General features: G+C 38.5%; 1 protein-coding gene across 2 annotated transcripts in view; it reads left to right on the forward strand.

Moving 5' to 3' along the window:
* The window catches only part of SPOCK1 (SPARC (osteonectin), cwcv and kazal like domains proteoglycan 1), a 267,252-nt gene that overhangs the window by 209,330 nt on the left and 32,478 nt on the right, over nucleotides 1–25,444 (forward strand). For both annotated transcript variants that reach the window (XM_002187170.7, XM_012575814.5), the window contains one exon: nucleotides 732–846. In XM_002187170.7, the coding sequence (XP_002187206.5) occupies nucleotides 732–846 (115 nt within the window). The remainder of the gene's footprint in view (nucleotides 1–731; nucleotides 847–25,444) is intronic.

Genomic DNA, 25,444 nt, shown 5'->3' on the forward strand with positions numbered 1-25,444 from the left:
CCCTGCACCAGAATTACAGAGGATGATGCTGTGGGTTTCAGCAGTGGCTGCTGCCCAGTGAGCTCCAGTTGCCCACTGCATCCTCCATGGTAACACCATGGTCTCAGGCTCCGTGTCCTTCAGCTGTGTCAAACATGCTGTGTCCCACTGTGTAAACATGTTGGCCTGCTCTTAAATTAATCATAATCTTCAATAAAACTCAGATCAAAGGGACTCTGCAGCCCAGCATTCCCATTTTCCTTGGCAGGAGGCAATCTCTGCAGGGAGGAGCTCCAGCCTGGGCACCACAGACAGCACTCCCCTGTGTGTCAAAAGCCCTTGGATTCTGGTCTTGTAAAAGCAGGGCTTGAAGAGGACAAAAAATGGAGCTGAATTTGGTTCATTAGGTATCTGTGCTGTTTTCTTTCACTTCATTTGTTACTGCATTAGTCCAGTGTCCAGCCACTGGTGCTGCTGGGCACAGAATGGGGAAATACCCACAGGGCCATCCCTGAAGAAAGGGCAACAACACAGGCACAGAGCTCTTGGAGGAGTCAGAACTAAAATGTAGGTAATGCAAACAGCAAAGGCTGGGAATAGTCATTGTTATCTTATAAAAGTATTTGCAGTAGAGACTGAAGTTTTGCAATCTATCCAATGTCATTACTGATAACACAGTTTCTCATTTAATCGACAGCTGCTATTTTGTGTCTTGTCCTAAATAGTATTCTTGCTTTTTTTTACACTTCCAGTGCAAAATGGAGTTCCATGCATGTACTTCTGGCAAAACCATCACAACTCGATGTGAAGGGCCCTGCCCCTGCCTGCCGGGACCTGAAAGTTTAAAACACAAGACGGAGAAGACTGGTAAGTTGAGCTGTTAATGAAATCATGGAAGATGGTTTGGCTCCTGCTATGTTCTTAGAAAAATGTAAGAAAGACTTTTCTTAACTGGAATATTTTCTATATAAGGCGTTCTGAGAAAGGGGTAAGGTACAACTAATCATTTTCTAAACAAGCAGAGCTTTGAAAGACTGTAATTGCTGCAAAATTAACTCCTACTTGAAAGAGTCTTATAAGAAAGAGAAAAAAATATTTAAACAAATTTAAACATATTTCTTATGGTTAGTTCACACCCTGTCACTTCAGCTAGAAACACTGATGGTCCTGCTGGTGGTTCTCCCTGCATTCATTGTATACTCTAGCACAGAACCAGTTTTCACATTAGGCCTCCATCTACTTTCTAGAGCAAGTGTTACTCCAGCCTAGAGTTTGAAAATTCAGGTTTAATATAATTTTTTGAAAATTGCAGATATTTTTCTGCACAGCTCTCAAACTTTGACCAAGTGTTGTAGATGGCAGTGTCCTGAAATCTATATATAACTGTACTATCGCTTTGTGTGGCTTGAATCTTTTGGTTACAGAATGCCCACTGATAAATTGCCTTATTCATATTTTCTATTTCTTGTAGTCCTTATCAGGCTACAAGAAATATTTCTTTTTCTCTGCCCTTTTTATTTCTTTGTCCGTATCAGAAAGAGTATCAGATTAATAAATCTTCAGTGACATTTTAAGCTTACAATTTCATTCACACAAGAGAAAAAAGATTCTAATAACCCTTATCTTGATAAATGCAATTTGACAGGGTATATGTATTCTGAAACCCAGGCTTTTGTTTTGCCTGACTCAAACTTTAACTCCAGCCAACAAAGCATTAATTTAATGAATTGAGTGATCTGGTGAGCAACTTTCCTGAGGGCTTTTCAAGAGGCCAAACTTGAAATAGCAACACTCCCGCCATTGCCCTGGTGACAAAGATATTATTATTATTGTTGTTATTATTATTATTATTATTATTATTATTATTATTATTATTAGGTACTGAAATGTACACAAAAGTATTTGGAATTGAGAATCAAATGATCAGTAACAGAGGCACTTTTTAATTTGCTTTTCTTCTGGATCTTTGAATGTGCCAGTAACATTTCAATTAAAGACTTCCTTTATCTTCCTCAGTCTCCTTCCTTCAGACATTGTCTCTTCAGTTGACCCAGTGAATGCAATGGAGCCTCAAACTGAATATTTCAGTTTGTCAGTCCTCTAACAAAGGGTTTCCAGGAGTTTCCATGAGCAAAATGAGTAAATTCTACACACCAGCATAAATTTCATGCAGGTACAATTTTAGCAGCATCTGAGCAGGAATTTGGAGTTGTTTGTGTCTGCCCTTTGCAGCCTGGGGCCCAGCCAGCTTTCCGTAGGGTATGAGAAAATTATGAACTGTAGCTTCTGACCACAAAATAATTTCCAGAGTGTGCTGCTGCCTTGAGTAAGATTCCTTTTTCTGCTGAACAAGGAGTGTCAGCTGGCTTTGGAGAAATAAGCCCTGAGCAGTGGCCAAGGTGACACAGCAGTGCTGGGTTCACAGCTGGGTTCAGTGATCTGAAAGCTCCAACCTAAACCATCTGAGGAGCCCCTGTGCGAGATGGGCAATTCCATTCCTTGACAAGGGACTCCCAACACCTGGCCACGACTGTGCTTCAGTGATCTCCTCTTCATCAGATCCCCAAATCTCTGACTTGGGAGCTTCTGACTAGAGTGTAGGTTATGTGGTATCTCAGTCCTTTCTCTAGTGTTTACACAAAATGATTTTATTTCCTCATATGCTATAATAATATCATTAATATTGCTGAATTAGCCTAAAAATCAGTAGTTTGATTTCTCACGTTAAGATTCATGTGAAAAAACTCTGCAGACCATTGGGATTCATTTTTGGCCCTTATTTAGTTGCCAGGTTTGTGAAGTGTAATGTTAAGTAGGAAATGATTGAGAGCTAAACCTAATGCCTTATACAGACATGCCAGTGGAAAAATGCTAAGGAGAGTAACAGTACAAGTGCTTCCAGCAAAATGGAAATGCAGCTCTTCAAGCTCACATATCAACGTTTTTATGCCTATTACACAACAAGGTTAAACATATGTGGTTGTGAACTTGCAGTTTGAAGAAAGTTTGCATTAATCTTTACACATTCATTCAACCATATTCAAATATTATTCCATGATAAATTACTTTCAGAAATTAAAAATTTAAAGGAACATTTAATTTCCAAAGTAGTGTAATTCTAAATGTCATGACCTTTTTTTTATACGCTTGTGAATAAAATTGGCAGCAGCATCAAAGAAAAGCAATCTAAGTGTATGTGCTCAGAGGTAACAATGGACTGTGGTGTCTGAGTCTTATTCCTTCCTCCTCTCTGAGCTCCTTCGAAAACATCCCAGCTTTGAGGATGAAAATGGAGACTAATAATCATGTTGAAAATTGGAATTCCTTTTGCAATGCTAACTGCTACTATGGAGACATTAATAAAATAGTACGAATGCAAGCAAAAGAAAACTGCACCAGAATTATTACCTTTAATGGCAAGTAACAACAATAAAATCTTTCTACCATAAAGTTAAATCTTTGAGGAGATGGCAGGATCATGTTCTTCATTTTCTTAAATGGAATTTTGAATCAGTGTCTGAGAGGTAGAAAACAGATCTCTGTAACGGTACTAATGGAAGATTTTGGAAAAGAAGACAAGCCCTAATGCTTTTACTCTTTGCTGTTTTAGACCCATTTAGGAACCTTTGATTTATCCAAACACTTGATATGCTTCATAATTCACAGCAGTATCCCAGCTTTACAATATGCTTCCATGATAGCTGCTGATTTTCAACTTGGCTACCCAGAGACAGAGGTTGAGCTGTAAACTGCCCTGAGGTTAGCTGCCCTTCCAGAGTGTGTATGCCCTTTGATTTAATACTGTAAAATGAACAAGACTATAATTTCAACAAAAAATGACTAGAAACTGTGTCTAAGGGACAGAAATTATTTAAGGCACAGAACCTTGTCTGCTGGTGGTTCTGAGGTACCTCTTTGCAATAGTAAGTGGAGTCCTCATAAAGCAGAACTTATTTTTAGACCAAATGAAGCTTCCAAAAAACCCACCCTGAATAACTTCAGGTGAGAAACAAATGGTTTCAGTTCTTCAGAAGCTCCTGGCAAATGGGGAGATTCTTGCCTTGAATGTGCTGTTCATTCTCTCAAAACACCAACGCAGTGCAGTGACTGGGGTGTCTCTTGGCAGGTGTGAATTTGTGGTTGCAATAATGTGGTTCTGTCAACTTCCCCCGTTGCTCTGTGACTGCTGCTTGGGCTGTGTTAGTGGTGGACGTGCTCAGGCAGGGTGGTAAATGTTTAAAAGCCTGTCAGGGCTCTTTCTGACCATATCCCTTCTGTGCTTTCAAAGTCCTGTACTCCCAGCACACCACACTTCGTTTGTTGCCATCAGGGTTGCAGAAGCACTGGAGCATGAGTGGATGCAGTAATTCAATGCAGGTTTATCCCTGTCTCTGCATTGTGTGCTTTTGACCTTGCAGAAATGCCCAAGGCAACTTCTAAGGAAATTCTGTTATCTTGATAAGGGGAATATAAGGTCAATAGGCAGAAGGAAAGATATTCAGATATGCCAAGTGTTGTTTAAATTTCTAAGGAGAATCAAGGGAACATTTTTAAGTTGCAGGAATAGGTCTTGGCAAGCTTGATCAAGAATCTACATTGTTTAGGGTATGAATTATATCATTTAACTACCAGCCCTATTGGGTGTGATGGATGAGAAGGTCTAATGTTCCTTTCCTATATAAAAAGAGCACTCAGTGCATGAAATTCATTTGAAGAAATCACAGTCTTGTTTCCCAAATGAGTTGTATCATTTCTTGTGTCTGAATGACTGACAACTAAAAGAATTTGAAATCTTGCAATACACTTTCAGCAAATATTTCAACCTCAAATTGCTGTTCACAGGTTTTCATAACTGCAGAGTACATAATTTTAAAGTTTATGAAGTATGAGTCATGAATGTGGTTGATTTGAAATTGGTGCAGCTTTGTCAGGAAATGTTTCCTTTTGTAGCTTTAGTTTTGAAGAAAAGGCTCTTTCTGACACTGAATTTCCAGGTAGATTTCTAAGTTACTTACTTGAGTCTCAGACTCTGGGAATGATGAAAAAAAAGCATTCCAAAATTAAGCTTACCCAGGGTTTCAAAGCTTTAGTATATCTCATGAAAACTAGGTGGGTTTTTCCTCTGAACTTCATCAGTAAATAGTAGATTTCTTAGCTCTAAACTGTGCAGGATCTGATATTTTTGCTCCAAAAATTTCTGTGTGAATACTGCAATTGAGTTTTTTAATTTGTTATATGACGAAAGGAACTTAGTCAAGTAAATCTGAGATATGTCGTTTCTGTAAATAATAATTATTATTACCAATACATTTTTTATTGCCTGGAAGCTTTCATGCAATCAGATCAGTCTTTATTTCGAAAGCATGGAAAAGCATCCCCAAAGCATGAAAGATTCACTTTTTTTCACTTCTGCAAGATACTGTTTGTGAGTAGTGAAGTGACTGCACCCGATTAATATTTGATTAAAGAAAGTCAGGAAGCAGGCAAGGTCAGATACCTCTGCTCCCCATGGATGGCTTTTGGTGTTACCCACTCCTCTTGGAAGCAAAAGCCAATAGCTCCAAGGCTGAGCCAGCAAAATCAAGGTCTTCCAAGCAAAGAGAAAGCAGTGGTGGCTGAGGGCTGTTCTGCTGCTTGACCTCACATGAATCTTCCTTTTGTGCACTGGACAAAAGCAAGAGCTGATGGGGGAAAGGCCAGATATAGAATTAATGTAGTGTTTTTTCCTGTTCCCAAATACAACTGACTGTGACTGTGTAATTGGACAACACATAATGTGAATTGCAAACTTTATCATTGAATAACCAAGTCAAATGTTCTCATGCACCAGTATATGAGCACCATATTTTAGCATGTAGGTGCAAACAGCCATAATGGTATGATTTAAGAGCTCAAAGCTCTGCAAAGGAAGAATATAGAGAGATTTCAAACATCAAATCTAAAATCATTTTTCAACTTGAGCAAATACTATTGGATTTTTCACCACCATTCAATATGCCCATACTGAGGTTCTGACTTATATGTAAAAAGTGTTCATACAATGGAAATTAAATGCAAATTTTCAGGTTTCTGTGTTTTCCATCATAATTGTGTCATAAAGGAAAATCAGCCAAAAAATCTCCGTTAGGTCTGAGAGTAAATTTAGGTTTGGATCTTTGATACTATAACGCTTTTTTTTTACCAAGGAGTATGAATTTAAATATTTTTTTGCTTTCAACAGTTATGCACAGAAAGCACTCAGGTGCCTATGTGAAGCCTGCTTTGACGTGAACTTGAAAAGGAGACAGAATTGTCCCCTGTAGAAATGTTGTTTTGATCTGGCTCTAAGGATTTGGAACTTGGCGCAAAGCATTGATTGCAGCAGGCCCCAGACAGATAACAAGTTAGGGACAATACCATCCATTGACTAGCTGTCACTTTTTGACATGATCTTCTATGGATTTGATCAAATTATAGCAGGCTCCAAAATACAGCAGACAACATCTGCTTTAGAGGCAGCACTGATGGAAAGGAGGAGCAGGCACCACTTTGCTGCTTTCAGGTGCTTGCTCAGAGGATGCTGACTGCAGTAGCAACATCCCTGTCAGCAGGATTTGCCCTTTTGGTAAATGGATCTCTTTAACAGGCTGTCATGGCAAGAGAATCACGTTGAGCCAAAATTCCTGATATAATTTTGAAGGTTGAACCAGGACATGAGACATAATTCCTCATCATTGCTAAATAAGGACTAATCCCAGACGGCAGGAGGATACAGGAACTGCATAAAAATAACTGTGTTGTGGTGTAATTGTATTAAAAACAGTAGGATATTCTTTTCAATCCATTGGAAATCTTTGCAAAGAGAACTTCTAAGGCTGTGTTCAATCCCTGGCAGCTCTCTGAGGCTGAGTCAAGTCCTTATGTTTTCTCAAGCATTTATAGCAGTACGTTTACCCAGGCTTAGCAGTAAATACAGGTTTCACCCCTTCCCCTGGAGTGGTCACCTGCTAAAATAGAAATAATATTGAAAGTATTGATTTGGTGGGTCTCATCCATGTAACCAACAGCTGTGGATTGCTCAGTTCCACATTAAATTTTATACAGAACCCAGATCTAAAAAGGCCACAGGTCCCAAGGGCAGTGTAGGCATCACCTGGATCACTGACCCTGCAGACAACTTCCCACCTGGACACACAAAGGATACAGACCCCAGAGGATACTGGGATAAACCCACAAAACTAGTAAGAGCACACTGAGACATCTCAGTGGTTGTTGGTTTCATAAACAGTATTTTAAAAAATGTTAAAATGGCTATTGATTTTCTTTTCTGGCATAAATAAAAGGTTAGAAAATGACAGACATAGTAAACACTTTGTGTCTGCAAGTAACAGTAATTTTCAGACATGAAGTAATTTGATTTTGGATTGCCAACAAAAAACTATTGAAGTGGCACACTTAATAGAAACACCATCTAGTAACAGCAGGTGTTTGTGTGCTGATAATGATAATTAAAGCACTAAAATTTCTCTCATCATAAACAAAATCAAATAAATAAGACTGGTTCCCTATAGTTTTTTTTTCATGGATATTGATTTCTGCATTTTTGGGAATATCTCCCTAACATTCATTCCAAGAATTCTGTAAAGTCTCTGGAAACCTGACAATGAAATAAATTATAGTGCCTGTCATTGTGTGGTGTTAACCTAAAACATCCCAGCGTGAGGGGGGAAAAAACTCCCAAACCTTTTCAGTAAAACACAGAGGGAAATAAGTGTTTTGAGGTTTCAAATACATAATTTTCCAGCTTCTTGGTTGCTTTGGTTTTTTTCCTCTTGCTATCTTAAGGAGTAAATTCCATCTTTAGTTGTTCCAGTATAAATCTGGAATAGTTCCACCACTAATGTTGAGCTAGTTACTTTTGGTTAAGTTATTCTGAATCTATAGAGTTATAAACGCGTATAGCCTAGAGATTAATTGATCATTCCAGACAGGTTGTAACTTTTTATGCAGCAATGTGGCAAATTAGTTCTTGGTTTTTTCAATTTCTAATTCTTTATGAGTACAGAAGAAGGAAGATAGCATTTGTGATATCACCACCTCATTCCAAATATATATCCTTGCATATTTTTAGATTCCCCTGACCCAACAGGGACCTTTCTACATTAATTTTCCTCTGAAGAATTGCAATTTTTTTGTAATTCAGTTGAATGGACTGCATATAAATCAAAAAATAATGTTATCTGTTTTCTCTAAAATAGCTGGCTTAGATGTGGACTAGAATGATAATCTTTCTTAAATTACTGAAATCTGAATTATTTGGCTCAGGCCCATCTCTGCACACAAAAACACTAAAATAATCTGCAACACTAAAAAAATAAATAATGGAGAAGCTTCTAGGCAACCACAATAGACCTTTATGCCCCAAATATTAAAATATCCATGTTTCAACATTTAGTATTTTTTTCAGATTCAGATTCAAACCCTGAAAACTGGGTTGGTCACTCACAATTGCAGTTTAACCTTCCCTGCAGTGTCCAGATGCAGCCTCTCTGGAGCAGGGCTTGGGATTAGCTTGGATGGTCAAATCTCAAGCTTGGAGCTGAATTGTAAATTCTTAGAGCAAGAATTCTTCTGAATTATAATTCTGCAAGCATTGAGACAAGCCTTTATAATATTTCTAATTAATAGTAACATACAGAGTGGCTAAGCTTATGTTTAAGTAATCTGTTTACTCTGTGCTGATTTTCAAACTTAGCCTTAACTAGATTTCTATAATATTGTATTCCAATTTCATTAATAGTTTAGAAGGCTGTGTTTATGGGGAAACATTTTCCTTTATGAGACTATACAGTGATATCACTATGTGTTTGGATTGAATAATTTATAGCCTTGGCTCCATCTTGCTTGTCTGAAGGTGATTTTACTATCATTGTGACCTATTTTTCTATTTGTTTACAAAGATAGTTGGGGTTCAGGTGTTATCAGGCACAGACAACAGGCAAAAATTGTCCAAATTTTAAGCATGGTCTGTAGCAGCAAGGACTTGCTTATCAGGAAATCCCTGTCAGCAGGAAAAATGAAAACTGGGTGAAATAAAATCATGTCACTGTCATTCCAGACAGCAAGTTGCATGTTACAAATGCCTCGTTGATCATTCACGACTGAAATTCAGGTTTAAGCTCTCAGTTCTTGAAAAGGTTGCAAATTCTCATGGAGTTAAAGGATGCAAAAGGAGAAGCAAAAGGGATACTGTCTTTTGAAAAATCCTGGGCATCTTGGTTGAGACCACCAGAATTAGGCTTCATTTGGGACTGTGAAGTGACAACAAAATATACATATCTCTGTCTTTATTGTGATTTTCCAAACACTTCTGGTACGTGGTTATTATCTCTGTAATAACTCATTGTGAAAAAACAATGCCCACATATTTCTCAAGAGTGTTGCATCCTCTGTTAATGTTATACAATAACATTCAGGTGTGGCTAGAAAAATAGTTACATAAAAAAAAGTGCCTCATTCTGTTTTGTTGTTCTCACAAAGGGATTAATTAGCTCCTGCCTGAGCTATGTTTGGTTGAAATGAAACCCAGGAAAACACCAGAAACCACCTAGGAACCGCAGGATCTCCCCTTTTTGGGATGGGATCAAACAAAAACAAACAAACCTTGGGTTTCATGCATGGAAAACTCAAGGTCTGCAAACCATCCCTGTGACTTCAGTGTTTTCCATCAGCTCTTAGCAGGAAATGTGCTGGAGTGGTACCTGAGCAATGGGACTTTGGAGACAAAGTGCAGTGAGATTGGCCTGTGTAAAAAAATAATCCACATTTGCTGTCCTTTCCTCTGAGCCTGGTGGGCTGCAGAGGCACTGGAAGAAGCATCTCATATATGAGGTTTCTTATCTCTAAATCAGATTATTGGTGGGCAGTGGGGACTCAGTTGCAGGGGAATTGCCTAAGGCACAAAACTAACCAGTATTATGAACTATATGTCATGCTTCCCTTTAATTTTAAATATTGACACTAGCATTCTGGATATTACAAATAAGAAATCTATCATAGAAATCTTAATATTGTACATTTGAGATTGTTACATGAAGCTTATATGTTAATCACGTTCCTTAATTTAGTAAAACTCCATGAGCAATAAGAAGTTCTGAACATATATATATACAGATCAGAATTTTTAAAGCACAGGTTTTTTACCAGCAAATATAACTTTTAACTGTTTTGATTTTTTTAATTGTTTGAGGATTATGCTATATAGTGTATAGAGTAAGTGCTTTTGAGAATGCTGTTACCCTGCAGGCAATAAATGATTAAAATAGATTTTTCAATAAACAAGCAAGTGGAAGGCATTATCTGTTCAGTTTACATTATGTCGAGAAGTCGAGTTCTTTGCAAAAAACACTGGACAGTATTTCACTTTTTTATAAAAAAAAAGTTCCTTTTTGTATTTTCAATTGGATGTCCTTGGGAACTGAAGCAATAGAAGTGGGAAGAAGTTCATTAGCACAAAGTGCATAATTATACACTTGGGGTGTAATAATGTGAACATCTGCTTTATCTGAGTGCTCTTTGGTGAGAAATGTCTGGAGGAGGAAAGGCCTCGGTGTGCTGGCTGGTCACAGAACAACTGTGAGCAGCTATGGGCTGTGAAAAAGACATTTAAACCCCAGGGATGTCAGGAGAGGCATCTCCAGAAATACTGGCAATACTTTACAAGACACTGGTAAGATTTTGGGGCTTTTTTTGTATATTCAGATCAGCAATGCTCTCTCAGAGAGAATTCCAAGATGAAAGAAGAGACTGAGTGAGTTTTTCACTGCTTTAGTCTAGAGCTGGGCCATTCCTGTCACAGACTTCTTTGCTCTAGATACAAAAACCTAGTAAATAGTCCTGTCTCCTAAAAGTTAACTCTACAGCACTACTGAAAAGATTTGTTACAGCTGCTTTGGAGAAGCTAAAGGGAGAAAGAAGCCTGTTATAGGTATTTAAATTATACTATAAATATGGCTTTAGGTCAATTCTCTCAGTATGCATTAAGTGAAAAAAAAAGTATTTTTGCACATAATTTTTTTAGATTGTCTTTTTTCTTGTAGTCATATAGTTTAGGGAGTGAAATGAGTGAGGAATTTGAGAAAAGGGGAAAGACATCTGCTGCTTGTAAGGGATTTTGGAAAATGAGAGCTCATGGCAGCCCTTGACAGTGCTGAGGTTCTTGCATTGCAAAGGCAACCTTGCAAATGTCTATGCACTCATAGCTAGGCTGATTTTCTCTCTCTTTCTTTTCCTCACTTTTTTAAGATACGTCTGTTAAACATCGCTGGTTTCTATTTTTTCCTCACCATCCCTATCACAGTAAAGGTGATTGAGGAGTTTCAGTTCATGGGCTGCTGTAATTTCCATATGGTTTTGCAAGGCTGTACAAAGGTGATGTGTTACTGCTGAGTCTTGGGACACGAGGCATTTGGCTACATTCTTGTGACAAAGAATTCATAAAACAGAATTTATGCGGTGCTTTAAGGAACCAGCTGATTAACTGCAGCCCTCCATAAAGGAAAGATGCCATGTGCAATTGAAGTACAGGTATAAAAGAGCTACAATAAAGAAGATGCAAGTGAAAACAATATATTAAGCTCCTGAGAAGCAGATTCATTGTCAGGTCTTTGTGTTTCAAAAGAAATTCAGGACCTGCTGATATGTGGTGGTGTTATTTCATGTTGCACGACAGCACTGTTAAAAGCAAGGCTTTGGAAATAAGCTCCTCCTGACCTTGGGAAACTGAATTACATTAATGCAGTTTATGTTTTAAGCAAGCCTGGACTTGTGTGTCACACTTTAAGAATTAGTGAAGGCCACAAAGTTGCTCCTGCATTTAACTTCCTATACAAAGAGATTATTTTCTTATTTTATGGCAAACTGCTACCAGGCTCCAAATACGTTTCTGTTTGCTTGGGCATCATTTTTATCAGCAGATGTCACAAGAAGTGCTTCTATTTGTAAATACCTACACCTTAAGATTGTAAATAATTCCCAATAATATTGCAATTATTATTGGAGTTCCAGTTTCTGTACTTGGAAATTTTGCAGATATATATGACTTTGAGGTTCTTTGTGGTAGAGTCACTGTATTTATAAAAATATTGTTAGGCCAACTCACTTTTACTAATGCTAAAGACAATTCTCTAACAGCTACAATAGTGAAAAATACTGTGATTTATTTCTCCTGCTGCTTCAAATACCCTTATATGGATTAAATGTGTTACATTTTGGACTGGTGGAATCCCTAAGAAAAGTGTTGCAAGAATTTACACTGAAGTTCAGTTATTTTTCATGTAGATAGTCAAGGGGGAAATTCAGAAGCTTGTTTCACTGGTATGGCAAGGTTCTGAAAGTAGCAAAAAAGGTTTTAATCATGAAATAATGGAATTAGAGTTAGCAGTGCAAACTGTGAATATTGTGTCCTTGCCAAACATCTGTCCTAAAGGAGAGTTAACAAATTGGTTCAGTCTTTCTTAAAAAGCAGCCATAAATGCAAATGTTACATAGTATTACATTATTGCTTAATATTCTCGATGACAGCAAGACAAATTTCAGTCTACTCAGTGTTAGAGCATTATCCCTGGCAGCATTTTGACCAGTGTATTTTCTTGCCCTAATTCAGATGCAAGAGAATACCAGTCTCCAGGCTCTTCACAGGCTTTGAGTAATTGCCATTTGTTTTTGTCCTTCACCTCTTTGCTCTTCTGAAAGCAGATTGTATTCCACAGCAGGGTTTCAGTGATGAGAGGTAAAGTAAACCCTCCTCTAGCAATTGGATGCTTTGACTTACTAAAGTCACTGCTGCTTGAAAGAGAAATTGTTTTCCCTTGAGAACATGTGAGCAACAAAAAAAAACAAACTGTAGATGAGTTTGTATAAGGGCACATAAAATCCAAATTCCTGGCTGTAGACATTTTTGTGAGGAGCAGAAAATTGATTCACTTATTATTAGCGTGGCCATTGTATTTGTCTAAGGCATTTTTGAAGTCCAAAGGCTCTTTAAAATGTTTATTTCCCTGAGGAGACAAATGCAGCATTCTGTAGTGCAAGTCAAGTATGCCAGCCTTTAACAAGATTATGAGAGCCTTTTCCATGTTTTTCAGTGTGAAAAACATCCTTAGCTGTAGGTCACAATGAATAAGACGGGAAGAAAGTAGCCAGAAGAGATCCAGCCAGCTGGCTGGTTTTATGGGTAGTTTCTTAGACTGGCTGTAAAGGACTGGTTTCAAATTTATACTGGTGCCTGCAAAGCAGCTGGGTGCACAATTCTACTGGAAATACTCCTCTTAATGCTCTGGGGCAAAGAAGTACAAGTATTTTCAATACTTTTAGGAAGTTTGTTTTAATAGAACAGAATGCCCTGGACTTCTGCAAATGACTTCTCTTCCTCGTTCAGAATACCCAAATGCAGAGCAAAACTCAACTTGCTTTATTTCACAGCTGACTGTTTAGAGTCCATACCCCAGGCTCTATATCAAGGCTGAAGAGTGGCATTGATGCCACAGTGATAAGTGCTCTGTTAGTGTCTAAACAGAGAGATAAGGCTCGAGGACACTCATCAGCTAATTCAAGATAATAAATTAAATAGAAGTGAGATGTAATTTATGTTGTTGATAAGTCTCTTCTCCTGTTAGTAACATGCAAATCTATGCAAAATTATTTGTTTTGCATAAAGAAATGGAATTGGAAAGATGCCACATGGCCTAGCTACAGAAAGTCTTTTACAAATTGCATAATTTTAATATCACTAAACACAGTTTAGGTGTTCGGATATGTTCTTAATTCAGTTCCTCTTGCTGTTTTTAAATGCTAACCAACATTCTTGTAGTGGCACTTTAACACTTTGTGACATCAAACCTCTTTACTTGGGTTGTTTCTGCTCTTTGCTAATGTCAATGGATTCAGGCTGACATTGCCTTGGGGATTCAGTGCAATATTCAGGTAAACAGGTGCAGACCCGGTGCCTCTGACTCACTGCTCACAGCAGGAAACCTCCAGCAGAGCTTTAAAGCTCCAGCTTTCACTGCTGTACTCATCTGCCTTCCAAAACAACAACTACTGTCCTCCACAGAAAAACATTTCTGTTGGATTACCAGAGGGCTCTTTTCCAGTTTTTTTGTAGACACTTACCTTGCTGCAGGGACTATTGTGTCATGCACATGCTTTTAATTTCTTTACAGATTTTGAAGACCAGCTTCTCCCTTACTTTGTTTAATGACTGTCTTCTGCCAAGAAGTGTTAAAATACTTTGCAGAGACCATCTGCCCTCTTGCCAAGCTGGAGTACTTGGGTTCTCTACGTGGCTGTGGCACTTGCCAACTTTTCTGCTCATAGCAAAGTTTCTTCTCCTACCATTCCCTATACATTTCTAAATATAATCTAGGAATAGAAGACAGTTTTTTATAAGGCTCTGTCTGCCCTATGGATAAATTCCATATTTGTTCTCTTTCATTCTCCATTTGATTCTGCACTGACAAATTTTGTATATGGTTGTTTTATCTTCTGGCCTTCTTCCCCAAAACCAGTACTGTGCAAATAATTGATTTTTTAGTTTACTGACTGGACTGGAGAGTCAGGATTTGAGGGGGCAATTCTTCATGGTAAAGTAAAAGACCTTTTAAAAAACTCTTCAAAAAATGAAATCTGACAGTTTTTGAAACAGAGACATCACTTTGAAATGAACAAGCTAAATGTCAGTATTTCAGTGATTCAGCTTGTCAATCCCAATTTGTAAATTATTTTGATCCTCTCAAACTACATTTTCTGCAGCACAGAAACTGTAATAATATTAATAACAATAATCTTCATTTTCTCCCAAGGAGTGCAGTAGCATCTCATGATATTCTTTATTTTCTTTTAGCAATGATTTTGCTTGTAACTCCACTTACTATGTAAGCTTTTGAGTTCCTGGAGTACTTCAAAGGCACTTCGTCATTGCATCGGAATTTTAGGTTCTTGTTCATATTTTTGATCTGTCTCAGCTCTAAATAGTGAAAAAATCATGGGAAGTTGAAAGAACTTTCTGGAGACATACAAAAGCACATTCTCCCACCATCACAGTGCATTAGGCTAAATGCACCTGGTGTGACCATGCCATGTTCTTTTATCCCTTAACATCCTGTCCCTCAGACATTTGCATTTCCCTGGGTCTCAGGAGATGCCCATTAATCCTTGCTGGTTCTGCTCAGGGGGAATGTGCTCACATGCTGCTCGAATGTCCTTGTCACTGGGCTGGAAAGGAGCCACCACAAGGACATGAAAGCAAACTTCCATTTCTGTCCTGCACTGGAGTAATTTAAGGATAGTTCATAGTTGCTCTGTGCATTGTCAGTGTTGTGACAGTTTATCCTTCCACATCAAGGAGACATAACCAGCTCCTGCATCACCACATCAGTGATTGAAATTGCTCCTTAAATAGCATTTGCTGGTCTCTGTTGAAGTACATGGTAATCAGTTCCACAAAGCTGCACTGATGATTCTCACTTCTCTGTGCCAGAAATTACTCTTGACCACATGATGAAAGGAAATGAATGGCTTTTTTTACTAAAGTGGTTTGAGTACTTAACATACATAATATACTGTAAGTGCTATTATCATTACAGAAAACTCTTTTTTTTCCTGTCTTTTCACAACTGTTTCACTTCAACTCGAGTTTACATTTGTCAGTATTTGTGGCTTGTACCACTCACATAGGTCTGGTGTAGGTTGTAGGGAATACCTATTTTCAGTGGAGTTCTCCATACAGGAGAATTGGAAAATCAGTTGGAAAATCAGACAGCCAAGATCTCTGCCTGCTGCAAATCCACAGAGCTCCATTAAAGTCAGGGCTGATTTGTATCAGAGGAGCCCATCCTGGAGCTTTGATGTCGTCCTCCTTTCAACAGAAAGAAAGCCAGCTCTGAAAGAACAAGTGTTTAAAGCAGTTCAGTTCATACCAATTTGTAGGGATCTACATCACTATTACGTCTGTTTAGGGTTCTATAAATGATCATCTTAGAAAATCAGAATTACGTATAATTTTCTGGTATGTTCCCATAGCTACACTAAAGATGTTAACCACTGTTAACATGGAAAGTAAGAGCAAACACAGTGTTAACGAATGCAGGATTTGTGCATGAATTCAAAGGCTTATTACCATGTTTCTCTTATCTCACACCTGAATGTCACCAGCCTGGGAATTACACAAGAACATGTTTTCACTTTTTTCAAGAAAAGTGTCTTTTGAAGCTTCCTGAATATGGTTTAAAATACCTTTGATATTTGAAATCATTGTCAAATAATTTTTTAGTTTTCAAAGTACACTTGAAATTGAGAAAGGTTGCCAAGTCCATCTATTAGATAGGATGAATTAAACTCTTTCCTGTATGCAATATGATGTGGTTTTCATTGCATATTTTTCTACCATTTGGTCCATGGCAGAATTTTCTCACTCAGTACAGAGTGTTGTTTTGGCCATGTCAGGTTGCAGGGTACAGCAGCCAACAATTCCATGATATTTTTCCAAAGCTGCAGAGCCCGAGAGGCAGCAAAATTGCAAAGGACGAAGAAAAAACCTCATGTGGGCAGAGCAGTTGGTGTGTGCTCTCCTGAAGGAGTTAATTCTGGTACAGTCAGTCCCTGGCTCTGATTTCCTTTGCAATGGTGCCCATCTTGCTAAGCCAGATTTTTCACAAAGGGTCATTAGCTGCATCTTCTAATTTTCCAGTTTCCTGATTTGAAACCCTGAGGCCTGATTTGCAGAAGTGCTGAGCACTCGCAGCTGAAGGGAATGGTCAGTGTGAACCTGTTTATAGTATTCATATACCATGGGAAAGCAAGTCCTGGATACCTACCTGGAACTAGAGATCCAAACATTGACTAGCAATACCCTTCTTACATTGCTTTTGCTTTGCTTTGTAATTCAAATTGCTATATAATAATCCCTATGAATAGTATAGCAACAGCAAACAGCAGTGGTGATTGATTAAACACTTCAGTTTCTCTTCAGAGTTTAATTAATCTTAGCAGCTCTTTATTGCTTTATAGGCTACAAAGCAATAGAGATTATTGCCACTTTAGTAGGGAATAGAGAGGAGCTTCTCTGCATGGTGGTTGTGGCTGTTCCCCTTTCTGAAAGTCTTCCCAGACACAACAGCAGAAAGTTAACTTGCTTATGAGTTTCAAATACTTGAAAAACTCTTTTCCCCCCTTCTTAGAATGAATAAATAGGACATGGAGGTACAGCTGCATAGAAGCTTTGAAGCCAGACTGAGCAGTGCCTCATGAGGAGACCTCTCCCCTGCCCTCACAAGGACCCCTTCCAGCCAAAGCTGCATTTCTCTCTGTGGAATGGGATTCCTGCTAAAATATCATTAAAGGAGGGTTTTCTCTCTTTTAGGTTGTTGTTGTTGTTGTTGTTTTTCATTTCTAAGCATTCTCCTGTAAGAAAGGCACACTATATAAAATTTTATATCTTTGTACTGTGGTGGCCATCATATTTTTAATTCATCATTTGACATCTCTATTCCCTTTCCCTTCCTTCTGTATATCCATGAGCATATTGTGGGGATACATTACCTCTCCATGTGACATTTTGTACCTGTGTCCAGCCCTTAGAATTTTTTTTTTTTGCAACTGACACAGAATTCATTCTAGAAATTGCCCTACTTTCTTAGCCTGTCTCCCCATCCCTTTTCCTGGGAGAATTCTTGTGCCTGGCTGTGGAACAGTAACTCAAGGCAGCACCAAAGAGTCAAAAGGAGATGCTCTGGTTTAGAGCAATCTATTCAGATTGGTCATATCATCCCTGTTTGTCCATGCTCTCCTTGGCTGGATGGATTGGCTTCTCCCTGGTTTCTTTCAGCACTTGAAGTCCTCTCATTTCTTGCATGACCCTGGGTCCCTTTGCAGTAAATGCCACTGTTTAGAACAATAACAGGAGAAGATGATTATCTGACACTTCTTTACTCAGTGGCTAGGTTCACTCTTGATTACTTTTAGGTTTCATACAAAATGAAACATCCTAAAACCATGATAGCAGGAAGAGGATTAGCATTGGGTCATAATTTACTATTTGGGGCTCTCAGAATTTTAAGGGTGAAGGGTGACTAGATCCCTCCACATCTCCATCAAGAGTAGGTTATTTCACATGGCATAAATACATGTGAACTACTGGCATAATAAAATTAGTGGCTAATATACACCCATCTTACTCTTTTCCCAAATCCTTTTTGTAATTGCTTAAGAATAGTTATTGTCTGTCATTTCCTTCTCTTCCTGCTTTTTTCTGGGCTGCACGGTATAGAGCATAGAATATATATAACCTATAAGTCACTTGCAGTATGAAGTTAACCTTTTAAAGATGTAGTATTTTGATTATTTACCATTGCACCTGTTCCTCTCAGATTACCAAGACAGCCAAGAAACAGCAATGACCAGGCAGTCAAACTGTAGAACCGTGAAAAGGTCACATTAGAAACTGTATAATGCACTTAGTGCATATTATTCTGCTGTCTCTTAAAGACTTTATGGGGGATTAAAAACCTGCCTCTTGTGACAGAGATCATAATAAGAACTGAAAATGTCACAACATAAATTGATTTTATGTTAATGATTGTAGCAAGAATAAGAAATTATTCAAATACTGCTTTTTACACTAAACCTTCTGCTGCAACGTTGCAGTGTTGTGCTGCTGCAGGTTTTAGTATTCACAGCATGGTCAGGCTTGGGCTGGGGACTGAGCATTCCCATGCAGGAGCTGCACTCATCTCACCTCATGCTTGGCACACCTCTAGTTACAGAGGGGATAAAGAGCCTGAGTGGGTGAGTTGAAGGAAGCCAAGCCAATAGCTTCATCAATGTAAGTCTAATCTATCACCAGCACAACTGCTCCTAAGTGGGCTTGGAGGTGAAAACCAAGCAAATCAAAATGAAATTTCTCTAGATGTGGGCAATTTGTTGGTGTCCATCCAGTCTTGCAGTTGGAGAAAACACAATTTTGACTTTAGCTTAGATCATGCTTTATAATAAAATGTAGATGTATGCAGTTTGGGTGCAGGCCTGCATTATTTGCATACTTTTATTACCTACTTTGCTTATTCAGTACTCTGTTCACCTCTGGGAGAAGAATGTTGGCACCCTCCTTACATGATTCTGGGGATGAGAATAAAATGTGCACAGTGATGTGGATGATCTGATACTGTCCCAGGAGAACTGGGGGAGTTTCAAGTGAACAAGTCAGGCAGATACTGCAGTGGTAGTGCTGTGTTTTCATCTGTCTCTAGAAGAGATTAATTTCAGCACAATAAGCACAAAACCGTTTTCACAAGTAGCCTTATGATATGTGTGATACCTAGTGCTGTCAACAGATTTGAAAAGCAGGTTGTTAGAGTGCAGTTCCAAGCAACTGGTTGCTGACCTAAAGCTGCTAGTGATCTGGATTTTACCCTTTTTTGTTGTTGCTGATGGATATTGAAACATCTTTTCCAGAAAAGGCTCACTAGTGTTTCAGATGTTGCATACACACCGAGATAAGAAGGAGAAGATTAATATCACTGTAACCTAACTCTAACAAGACATCAAGATACTTTTCCCTAAAGCACATTCTAACTACTTATTCTATTAACTTTCTGTGAATTCCTTGAGAATATAATATTGGGTTCATCTGACATGGAATCATTCTTGAAGGAAGCAGATGTGTTGTTTCCTGTCCATAAATAACTTCATACATAAATAAGCCTTACTGACACCCTGCAACTATTCTGAGAACATGTAGTAAAAAAACCCCACAGATTTGCAGAAGAGATTTTTAAAAGCCTAGTAATAAATAACGTACTTAAGGAACTGACATACATCTGCTACAAGAAAAATAAATGGCAACAGCTAACAGTGAATAGAAGTTCCCTCCAAGATTTGCCACCTGTATGAAAAACAGTATGAAAAGGAACAAGGTAGGCAGTCATATTTCAGAAGTATCTATTTAAGGGTGAAAGAAAGAAAAAATTACTGGAGTTTCAACTTTGGAAGTTAAAAATGTAGTTTCTTGATATAATCAAATCACAGGCCTCATCTTTTGATTTCTTTCTTCCTCGCTGTTAGTCACTAGAACTTTGGGAGTCTAAATTAAAGGGGAAGTGGCAGACTTCAGTTGATTCTCTCCAGAACTATTGACATTATCCTTAAAGATTATTATTTTAGTTGGAAAATCGTGAGAAAATGAGAAGATTGAGGCAATGTTTAGCATGCCAATGAAACAGCAGCACAAGGGAAGTCTGCATCTCCTCATCCCTCTTATTACATCCTCTTTGCTAAGGTGAGCTCCTTTCTTCCAGCACACCTCAGTGTCTTTCACACTCAGCCACTCCTTGGCTGGCTTACAGGAGCTCTGTGTGTCAGCATCCTGCCCTCTCCTCTTTCCCCAGCTCCTGTGTCGCTGTCCCAGATCTGATGCCACCTCATCTCCTGGCAAAAAATGACACTTCTGAATGTGTTGTGTGCCACCAAAAACTTCAGTTCATCACCAGCAAACTGCCTGAGCACTTGCAGATTGGCTCTTTCCTGCCCCACATCCATTTCTTTGACTCTAACTCTCTTCTCAGGAGCGCAAGGCTTTTGAAATTGATTCTTTCCAGAAAATGTCTGTCTGCTCTTCTTCTATGTGTGAGCTGCTTCTGCTCTTCAGCCCTGATCTTTCATCCTATTTATATAATTTTTATTGTACATTATCTTAATCTTAACTACATAAATAACTTGAGGAAAAGATCATATAATACATATTATTCACTTTATTATAAATATTCACAGGTAAATCTGCAACAGATTACTTCCCAGTATGAGCTAATGTTCTTTTCAGAATGAAGGCATGCCCATTAACTAAAAATTTTTTACATGGCTTCAGCTTCAAACCTGGTGTAATTTTATCTGACTTTCATCTGATTTTAATTCAAGAATTTGCTTGCATGTGCAAAGTAATTTCCATTCATTTCTTCCCATTATCTCTACAGCCCTATGAGTAATTGCTGCTGTCTATGAGAGGGTATGTATTAATATTTTGTTAGACAAGATTGTAACAGGTGACTTTTTGCTCTGATTTTCACAGACTGATAAATGTGGTAAAGAATAACTTTTCCAAAAGGCCAGTCTCTTTAAACTTCAGGTCCATATAACAAGCAAGCAGGACTCTTGATGTATAATATTCCACATAGAACGTATTGTGATTCAACTCTTAAAGATGATGAAATATTGCCATTAATACACAAGCAAAATAACCAGAATTTTTTTTTTTCAACTCAGAGCAAAGAGATCTGCCCACATCATGACATTTGATGCCAGGCTTATTTGCACCTAATCATACTTGTTTCAACAAATGGCAAATAAAAAAATTACAAATCCAACATTTTTATTAAAACCCGTGACCTTCACTCCTAGAAAATCTCAGTATTTTCTGCTAAGAAGTTTATTCTCTGGATGGAAAAAAGTGGATTAATGTGCCAGCAGTCAGCAATCTGTGCATGTAGATCCCTTTGGCTTGTAATTGTTATTAAACTGGTTCACTGCACCCTTCATAAAGTGTGGAGTCTCTTGGTAGGGGAGAAAATAGACCTCTGTTTATTCTGAGAACTTGTGAACTACTGTAATTCATTTCAGATTTATAGATTCACCATCTTGAAATTGATGTTGTTTTTTACAAGGAAACAAACAGCCAATTTTTTTAACAAAGCAATGCAATTTGATTCTTAGAGAATTTATCTGCCTGTGGATCAACTGCATAACACAATTTTAATTACACTGACCACACTTCACTGAATTCCCTCATTCTGTAGCAAAGGTTTATCAGAGTAAAGGTCCATGAGATGTGTTGAGCTCTGCTGAGCCCTAAGTCACAAGGTCTGCATTCTTATCATACAAAAAAAAAACAACAAAAAAGAGACAGTCATTTACACTTCTGTCTTGGGGGAAGCTACTTACTATTGTATAGAGAATTTATGGAGAACACAAACTACTAGGTGTCTTTGTGGTTAAGAAATCAATTGCAAACCCATCTAAAATATATGATTAGAAAAGAAGGAAGTGTTGAAGCAGGTCAGCAGCACTAGAGTGAAATAATTATTGTCAGTTGTTCATGATGTGTTAATTCACAGTTAAGTGGATTTTACTACTTTCTTTGCAGCACAGCTATATTTCTCTGTTAGTAAGGCTTTGTATCAACCCACTCACACTTAACTGCAGTGTTTTCTGAATATATAGATATGAATTCATTGCAGCTGCCTTTGTTGTGTCGAAGAGGAAAGAAACTACTGAAAGGAGATCCCATCTGATGGCAGGGACTGCGAGTGCTGTCCCTGTGTCCTGGTAAATGCAGCAGAGCTGTTTCCTCACGGGGGGAAAGGCCTCAACATCTGTACTTTAATGGTTTCAATATCATTTTCCCCACTTTGAAAATAAACCCATGGAGAGGAATTATCTGAATCAAGAACTATTTTCCTCTATTGCATTTAAATGTACTTGAGGTGTTTTTAATAAAAGCTGTACAACTGTTTGCTGAACTGCCTTTCCCACCTGTTGAACCCATAAATCAGCTCAGGCAGAGAAGTGGAATTGCATGGTGATTCCCATCTGGTTTGGGACAAAATTGAGAGATGGGCTGAAAAGAGAGGCCTGGGGGAAGACTTGGCAGTTCCCTGGCCTGACAGCAGTCCTGCAGACAGCAGGAAAGTCCCCATGGCTGCTCCTTGGAAATTTAGTTTTGTGGGAAGGCAGTTTGGCATGCCTGGCACATGTGATTTCAGAGAGTTCTGTGGGCCCAAAGCCACTGGGGACATAGGAAACCAATCTGACCTTGTTAGCAAAGCAGACTTTGTTAGCTCTGTTATTTAGAGCACTATTTATTTAATTTTTTTATATATAATCATTAACTGATAGTGGTACTTTTTCCATTGAAGAGTAGAAAAAGCTGAACAATTTAGTAAAAAAAAGTAATTTTAAGTAGTTCTTAGGAAGATTAAAACTGTGATTTTGATTTGAAATGCATCTGTAAGGGACTAGAGAAGAGACAATTTGAAAAAGAGATCTCAGTCGATGTGCTGTCAGCCACCATTCGTGCTCCTTGGCGCCTCTTGTAACATCTCCAAAGCTTGACAGCAGAAATGGTGCAGTTCAGTCCTACAGTACTTTTCAAAGTACAGATGGGCCAAGCACAGATGGCTGAATTGCATCCTGTGCAGCCTCTCGCTTAAACAAATATAGAATAATTTCCCTGACACTGCTTGGGTGTTTTTCAGATTTACATTGAACTAAATCATGCCATGAATTTTTGATTTTCTCTTTATCATCATCCATCCCAATTAGTGGGTTTTCTTTCTGACACAATGCCAAATTGTTATATTCATCTTCATATTCTTTGCAAGATATATTTTATGCATCTGGAAGGGGTTATACAGTTCTGTATTTTATAGACACCTTCCTTTTAACAATTTCCTTGCTTAGCTAATAAAGTAGTCAGATATTTGATATGCCCATTTCATGTAAAAAAGAATAAAAATATGGTTTCTATGCAAAAAGTTTATAACCTACATAAAGCAAAGGGAAGGAACAACACCAGCACTGCTAATTAAAAATGTGCCAGCACAAGTCAGCAGTATGTGCAGTCTTACAGTCAGTGCCTCAGACAAGAATTGTCATGTATTTGTCTGGGTTTTTTGTAGGCATGATGTTAAAGTTGAGTTTCAGAAGTCTCTGAACATGACTTTGCAGGTGTTTACAGAGAGTTTCTGACAGGTATGACGAGAAAAGCTGAAGATACTCATTTCAAAATTTAGTGACTGGGTAATAAAGGCTGTCATCGTTAACAGAGAGAAGTCAGTGATGGCTCAGTGAGGTGTGATCAGAAGTGAAATGTAAAGGGTCTCAAAACTGAGACTTAGAGCTCATGTGCTCTGTGTGGGGACTGGGAGAGCAGTGGGAAATTGCAGGGAGCAGAGATGGCGTGGTCAGCATGAGCAGCTGGGCTGTGCTGTCTTTGCAGAATTGTCTCTGCAGAAGTGTTTTGGAAGGATGTGAAGAGAAGGTGGTGGGACTCAGCAAGGCCAGAGGAAAGGGCGTGAGAATAGGCAGGAGGAGAACTGACAAAATCTACTTAGCTGTGAGAACGGATTGGAAATGATGGTTTAAAGTATAATTTACTGACTTTGCACAACATTTAGGCAGAGATGAGCTTGAGACAGTCCTGGGAAAGGCTACAGCTCCGCTAAAAGCATACACAAAAAGGGTGGGGGAAAATCTGCAGTGAAGGGGTCTGAACACTAGAGAGGAGCAATGAGGAGCTCAGTTCTGCCTGTGGGGAACATAAGCTGACCAGTTGACATTTTTAAGATGTATGAAATTTAGACAGAAATTTCAGTTTGATGGGAAGAAAATCCATCCATCTTTCACGTGTGTGTCTTGAAAACTGAACTGAGTTTGTGTTTGCGGAGGCCAAGAGGAGGGTGGGGACAGAGGACATCTCCCAGATTGCTGCAGAGAGCAGGAATGGGACCTGCAAGAAGACAGGCAGAAAAATGTGGGAGCAGAAACCTGGAAGAACAAGATTCTTGAGGAAACTGCAGTGAAGGTAGCTGAGAGTTGGAGAAATAGAGGAAGAGGGGTTGGCATCAGTGCTGGCTGGATACACTCCATTTGAAACTGATGGGTCTGTCTGTACTGCTGTGCAGAAAGCGCATCCTGAGCTGGGAAGGAAATCCTGGTGGTGCTTTAGAACAGGACCCAAGGCACCCAAGGGAGTTGAGTGAGTTCCCAGACAATGGGGATGTCACTGGGATTTATGGTAGAACTGTAGTGAGTAAAGGAGAATGATTGCAACATTCTTAAGGTGAGAAGTCACAGCTATTCCTGTGCTAGAGGGCTTTTATTCAACAGTGTTACAAACATATTCTAGTGGCAGGGACAATGCCACAGCTGTAGCATTTGCCCAGACAACACCAGTGTAACAAAAGATACTTTTTTTTTTTTAATTTAGTAAAACATAACAAGCTGTTTGAAAGTAAACTGATGGTTAGAGCAAGAGGAGAGAAAAGTGTGTGTCATTTTCATTTTCTAAACAAGAAGAATAATGATCTTTAGAATTCAACACAGCAGCTATTGAATTTTTCATTCTGAGATAACATAAAAGATATGGATATACAACAAACACGATTCCTACAAGAGCAACTAGGTGAAAAAGGCTCAGTGAGATGGGGATAACTGAATTTTCTATGACAGAAAAGTGATTGGCAGATCAATAGCCAAAAAAGCCAGCTGTTGAGAAATCCGTGAATATTCAGCTGCAACTCTATTGCAGATCACAGTTCATTTCTGTGAGCCCTTCCACCCCTTATAGGAGCTAAAGAAGGACTTTATTAATCTTTGTTGACCTATTGACCTCTACATTTATGTCCAAGAATACAGATTTACTTTTGAAAATCCTCAGTTA

This window comes from Taeniopygia guttata, chromosome 13, assembly GCF_048771995.1.
Source record: "Taeniopygia guttata chromosome 13, bTaeGut7.mat, whole genome shotgun sequence".
Taxonomy (NCBI): Eukaryota; Metazoa; Chordata; class Aves; order Passeriformes; family Estrildidae; genus Taeniopygia; species Taeniopygia guttata.